General features: G+C 37.7%; 2 protein-coding genes across 5 annotated transcripts; both read left to right on the top strand.

The window, feature by feature from the left end:
• Positions 1–693: 693 nt before the first annotated feature.
• On the top strand, positions 694–4,718 carry LOC131219033 (uncharacterized). Of its 4 annotated transcripts, none has more exons than XM_058213996.1 (5): positions 699–1,472; positions 2,790–2,853; positions 3,346–3,387; positions 3,476–3,948; positions 4,116–4,718. In XM_058213996.1, the coding sequence occupies exons 2-4, from the start codon at positions 2,834–2,836 to the stop codon at positions 3,891–3,893; spliced, it is 480 nt and encodes a 159-aa protein (XP_058069979.1). In that variant the 5' UTR covers positions 699–1,472; positions 2,790–2,833; the 3' UTR covers positions 3,894–3,948; positions 4,116–4,718. The 4 variants fall into 4 exon arrangements, with proteins under 4 accessions (XP_058069981.1, XP_058069979.1, XP_058069980.1 ...); XM_058213997.1 differs by having other exon boundaries at positions 2,781–2,853; XM_058213995.1 differs by having other exon boundaries at positions 699–2,853.
• Positions 4,715–6,070, top strand: LOC131219034 (uncharacterized). Its single transcript, XM_058214000.1, has 3 exons — positions 4,715–5,197; positions 5,393–5,560; positions 5,987–6,070. The coding sequence occupies exons 1-3, from the start codon at positions 5,043–5,045 to the stop codon at positions 6,033–6,035; spliced, it is 372 nt and encodes a 123-aa protein (XP_058069983.1). The 5' UTR covers positions 4,715–5,042; the 3' UTR covers positions 6,036–6,070.
• Positions 6,071–6,563: the final 493 nt, after the last annotated feature.

Here is a 6,563-nt window from a genome sequence, read left to right as displayed (position 1 = left end):
GCGCTTTGCATCCCATTTAATGAGGTTGTCGTGATCAAGATCCTCGATTTCGAGCGGAATAACAGCGATCTGGTAAATTCATGGGCCTTCATCTTTCGTTGCCGCCACCAATCTGTTTTGTTTTGATATTTTCAGCTTCCAAGCGGTGGTTTTATATACATTTTATTTAAATTAGGGTTTCTTGAAATTACTTTAATTGGAGGTTTTTTTGTGACCAATTGGAATTTTACTGGATAAAAACGGGTGGTGAAATCTTCAGCTGAAATTGAAAATTGCGGATTTTTTGTTTTTCCAATTTTGCTTGATTGTTTTGGGATAATGTTGGGGTGTCCCTAAGGATATTGATTCAGGCCAGACAACAAAGGTAGAAAAATCGCATCTAGGGGAATGCAGTTCTGGTTCTCTCAGCTACCCAAAAGGTTCAGTTGAATGGATGGCTGCCCATTCTGCTAGAATATTCAGTTTTCCTGAGATTCGGGGCATCCCCAAACTCACCCTCAGGCCCTGTTTTGTTTCCACTAAAAAATGGTTTAGTATCATTTTAGTTAACATTAATTGTGTATTAGAGATCATAGATTATATTAATTATGGTTTATCAATATTATTTTTAATCATTTCCAAGATCTCTAATACATAATCAACGTTTAAAAAAAAAAAAAAAAAAGAGAGAGAGAGAAGAAGAAGAAGAAGAAGAAGAGATGACCTCATTTTAAGTGGGAACCAAACAGCACATAGGCAATTTTTATTATTTTTTTTTTTTTTTAGACATTCCCAGATTGGCATTGAATTTGGTCTCCGTGGTGATTCCAATAGATTTAGATAAACATAAAGCAACAAGCTTGTTTGTGTTGGGGTTTTCTTTAAAGCTCATCTGGTAACGTGCAATTTCTGCCCCTATTTCAACATTCATGTGACTATGGAGTCGGAATGTAGTCCTGCCTCATGGGCTCAGGCATGCCTCAGCCTATCCTGTGCTGCCTCTATTTGCCAAGAAGCTACTAGTCAGTGCTATGTGGGACCCACTATGATGTACGTGTTTGATTCCACACAGTCCATCAATTTTGCCAGCTCATTTTAGGCTACAGGCCCAAAACTGAGGCAGATCTAAATCTCTCAGGTGGACCACACCATAGTAAACAGTGATGATTGAACACCCACAGTTAAAAAACTTCTTGGGAGCCCAAGAAAGATCTAAATCTCAGGTGGACCTTACCATAATATGATGATCATATTGTTTTAATAATAATTTATTCTTTAGTGATTTTCTCAATAACATGATGAAAATACCCTCTTTCATGGTCCTAAGAGGTGGCTATTTGTCATTTGCAATGTCTCCATTCTCTTCCTATTGCAATTCATCAAATCGCCCTGTTGAGTTTGCTACACTGCATGCATGAATGATCTGGTCTTGCGGCGATTGTGGGAGTGCTTGCCTATATCCATGACAAAGATCTCTTTTTTGAGTTCTGCAGGTAAGCTTCTTGGATTTTCAGGCTTTTGTAGTAGTATGGACCTCATGCTGACCTATATGCTTGTTCAATTTTTCAAATTCATTTTAGATATTTTCAGTGATGCATAAATTTGAAATTCATTCTAGATATTGTCAATTATGCAAATTCAAGAGCAGGAGAGCTAGCTTGTATTAGGCCTCATTTCCAATTACTAGATATCTTAGAACACATTTCAAAACAGTGTCCTCTTCATTCCCTAATCTGATTGTGAGCTCAATAAATACAAAAATTAACAAAAGCATGGCTCTGTTTTAATTTTTAACTTAAGAGGCTGCATGCAATTGAATGTTCATCCTCAGGAACTTCAATATATGGCTTGCAAAATTTATTTCAGTTGATAGATGTTTTTATTTATTTTTATTTTTTATTTAAGGTTTCTGGATGCAAGTTTAGTATTCTAATTTCTAAGGTCAGTTTTACCCTGTCGCATAGTCAAGATAGTTTCCATCTTCTTCTTTCTATATTACCACAGATTCCAAGTTTTCGCAAAGAACCATCTAGCATTTCCCTTGGTGTTTCTTTCTCTTGCGAAAGTCTTTGTGCTTTTGTTGAGTCCACCAACAAATGTGTATTTTGAGACACGCAAGCATTTCTCCCTGTGAGCTGAAACTCACTCGTGGACGTTTATTATAATTCAAGATTCAATAATGCATCTGATGAAGGCCTTAGTTATTATTTCACTACGGATTTAAGAAAAAGGTAATGGGAGGATCCAAGAACCTCTAACAAACTTAGTTCCATACCTATAATGGCAAGGAATCTCTAACATTTCTAACGAAGCCTTGATTGTTTTTTTTTTTTTGCACATGCTATACCCATTAGCATTTAGCGCCATTATGCTAATTGTAGTAGATGATTTAGCTGCAAACCACGATGTTATGTAGATAGTAGAGGTACCAATTAAGAAGATTTAACTTTTTAAAACTAGTTTGTTGCAATTATTGTGATCTATCCTAGATGTTTATTTGTGTGCTCTATGGCTGTGGCGCAGAATTATTGAGTTTCTTGGAATTTTGAATTGAGAAGCTTTTTAGGAGTCTGAAACTGAATTGAACTACAATTAGCATGAATTGTGAGCAACTCATCTACTGATTATTTTTGGTTCTTTCGTGGTTTCAAAGCAATATGCCACTGAATCTTTTATGCTTTTAGAGAACTAGGCTGTTATATCCATAACTTTCTTAAATAAATAAATAAATAAATAAATAAAAAGATGAACAAGAGGTGATGGCGAGGGGAACCTTTGCTAATATTCTCATTGTTAACAAGCTCTTGAAGGGAGAAGCCAAAGACAGTTCACATTCTAATAGGCGAGAAGCTCTATGTTTTTTATACGGCGATGGTGAGTTCATTGATATTAAATTATGCTATTCTTTTCACTTAGCTACATTTTTTCTTCATTGCTTCCTTTCACTTTTTACAATGACTGATCCCCTGAAACTGTTGTAGTTTACAAGTATTTTCCCTTGAAAATTGTTTTGAAGGGAAAAAATGGAAATAGATTCTTTAGGCAAGAAAAGTTTGTAGCATACAACCGCCTATAGGTGATTGGTTCTCTTTAAAATTTAGTCCTATTAGGACCTCTATCTGTTACTTATGGTCTATGAATGTAGAGCACGGATTGGTCGGGTCACGGGAAACAAGGATCTGCAGAAACAACTCATTTGTTGGAATTGGCTCATTTGTTGCATGACATCATTGCTTTTCTGAGATTAGCGACAATAGTCTAATACTTTTTTAGACACTTAACCTTTTTGGACTGTATATATGTTTTGATTGTATAGCTTACTTGATTAGTTGTTTCTATAGACTTGACATGATAGATGTAATGCAGGTTTGTGACAAATGTGTTGATGGCTTCGATCATCACTACATGGTAAGGAATTATATCACAGATAAAATACTTTACTGAAAGTAGACTCTACCAGTTTGGCTAACACTGCATTGTTGTTGCCTATTTTCAGGTATCTGTATGGGAGAGATTTGCTTCTTGCATCAGAGTTAAATATCATGAATGATTATATGCTGTCAGGTTTTTTACTGAAATGGTGGGCTCTCTACAAGGCCCAAGAAGTCACAGGGAGAATTCTGGCAGTCCATCTGAGAGGAACAGTGTTCCTGAATTACTGGTTTGAGATGCTGGGAGCTCGGGTCGGATCATTGGTTCTGCTTGACACTGTCGATATTACGGACCCCACTCTGGTTTTGATTGGAAATGGAGCTATAATTACAGAAGGGGCGATGGTTCAAAGCCATGAGGTGAGGGATGGAGTTTTAAGCTTCATGCTGGTAAAGATTGGACAAAATGTTTCGATCGGTCCTTACTCTGTGATTCAGAAAGGAAGTGTTTTGGGAGATGAAGCTGAGGTTCCTCGCTTGTAGAAGACAGAGAGGAAAAACTGTGTTTAGAAACCAAAAGGCTGGTAAAATTCGGAAGGTATGCATCTGAAGAAACATCTTAAAACTTCAAAATTTCATCTTTTTTAGTTACTGCATTTTCTATATCTGTTATAAACATCAAATAAATAGGTCATATTCAATCTTTCAGCTGAATGTGAGCATTAAAATCCTGCCTATGAAATCCATTCTTCCTTCCACTTGCAGGGCGAAATGCACTCAAAGCTCCCGGTTACACTTACTGCCTTTTACCACGTCATGGGCATCTATGCGGTTGGTTTTCTCAGTTCCCTCTCTGCAACTATCCTTTACCTCCTCTACATCCATTTATACAGAGTTTCTTTTACTTCAACATTGATATGGTCGTTTGTCTTTTTAATGCTACTGTATTCATAAATTTGTCACTGTAACTCGAAGATAATGGTGGCTTAATGTTGTTGAGGTGAACTACTATGATCTATTTCTCAGTTGCAAGTATTACTCATTATCAATCTTTTGTGCAGGTTGGAGTGGCTGCCTTTGACCTGAGGTTAGCCTCACTTCATCTTTCAAAGTACATTGAAACAAGCAATTCGTAACAAAATACGAAGACTACTACATTTTTATGATCCCATCGTGATCATTGCCCACCCGAACAATCTCGCATCAGATGGTATGGTTGGAGTTTCAGAGCTGGTTGATAGATGTTATACATCAACCAAGAATGTGCTGATTCTTGATGACATTATGGGTTTTGATAGTCTTCTTTCAAATGTTCACCCTAACACTAAATTGCGCTGGTTATCATGGCTCGTGGGTGCTTTGATGATACTAAGGTTGCAGAAGAAACCTCTTGTTCTTTTGATTTTTTTAAAAAGGATTTTGGATGTCATAATTATGTTTATAAGTAGCTTTTCATCAATGTTTCACATGGAGCTGTTCTAGTTAAAAGTTTGGCTGCCAAGGAACCATCTGCTCTTACCTTGGATACTTATTACAAGCAGTATTATCTCTGATTGGCTGCTGCTGCTACTGCTGCTACTATCAAATGGTAATCCAATTCTGCATGCATATGAGTTCTACCTATTTTTCTATTCATGTTGTAACTTCCACTCAAGGGCGTATCTGATATAGAGTGGATGATCCCAACCAACAATGAATGAGATTAATGCCTCCAAAAGAGGAAGAGTTGATGAGTGTGTGCATGTAGACAATGAGTTGAGAAATGTGTGGAGGGTTAGGCATGCAAGACTCGGTACCGAGTCGGGTCGAGTTCGGGTTAGGTCGATTTCAAAACCGGATCGAGTCAGGTCAGCCCTAACTCGGTCCAACTCGACTCAATGCCCAGTTCTAAATTTAAGTGTTCTAGTTGTAGCACCTACTTTGTTTTCAATCCGTGTGTTCTACATGCCAAATAGGAAATTACTGTGTAATCCACTGCACTTTAGTAGTCAAGATCCCACTAGAATACTCATATACATGAGGTGAGCATTGAATATTTTTAGGGTCCATTTCTCTACGGATGAAATGGTGATGATCACTGATCTGGGAACAATCATCTCATCTGATTACAACCCAAATGGGCTGCATCAACATACCTGCACCTGTCACATTGCTTTTACCTTAACTGCAGAAGTGCTACCCCAGTTTTGTGGGGTTGGATCCAATTCCAGGTGCAACAAAATCTTCCTATGCACTGAAATGATTGGTGTAATTTCCTATGCAATTACCTTAACTGCAGAAGTGCTCGCTAGTTTTTTTTTCATTGAAAAGAGAAAAGCAGGTTGCAGAGTACAACCAGTTATAGGTGATCAGTCCTCTCTTTATGCTGTCACTGGGCCTGTTGGGCTTCTAAGTGGCCCTTGCTACTATGGGTTGATTGAGGTTTCATAACTATCTCCACTAAGGCCTAGCCCATGCCGAGTCCCTGCCCATTTTTGGCTGTTGAGAGCTCTATTCCATGATTTTGGGGTTTGCAGGCCAGGCCTTGGTCTCAATTTCTGGTGACCAAATAAAGAGCCTGGACAGGGGCTGATAACATTTTTACCTGTGCAATTATTTTTAATATAAATATGGTATTTTTGCAGATGGAATACCAGGCCTGAAGAACTGGTGGAAGAGATCGCTCAGGTTGGGGGGGATGGATGAGGAGGATTTGCAGCGGATGTCATATCTAAAGGCAGAGTGATGATTCTAGAAAAGAGCAAGGAATTGTTGGCTTATAGAAGCCTGGAAATGAAATGTTGTTTTGAAATTGGAATTTAAATTGATTGTGTACTAGAAGGAAAAAATTGTTGCGTGTGAATCATTCTATTGTCTTTTTCTTCTATTTGTGTAATTCTCTGGCATATAATACAAGTAGATTACATACCCCACTCTCTCTCATACAATTAACAACGGGGTTTAAAATTGTTCTTAAAATTCCGTCTTAAAATCTGACCGTTGGCAACGTCCAAAGCATTCAAAACCGTTTCTAAATTTTTTTTGCCCAAAATGTGACTGTTGGCACCAGAACGGTTTAAAACCGTTACTAAAATTCCATTTCTAAAAACTGAAACGGTACCCAAAACGGTTCTGAACCGTTCCTGATTTTCTGCGACGCCTCATTCAGAAACGGTATTAAAACATTCCTGAAGCATTTAGGAACGGTTTAAAACCGTTCCTAAATGACGATTT

Source organism: Magnolia sinica, chromosome 11 (assembly GCF_029962835.1).
Source record: "Magnolia sinica isolate HGM2019 chromosome 11, MsV1, whole genome shotgun sequence".
NCBI classification, from domain to species: domain Eukaryota; kingdom Viridiplantae; phylum Streptophyta; class Magnoliopsida; order Magnoliales; family Magnoliaceae; genus Magnolia; species Magnolia sinica.
Note: the sequence above shows the minus strand (reverse complement) of the source record. Positions and strands in the feature narration are given on the sequence as shown.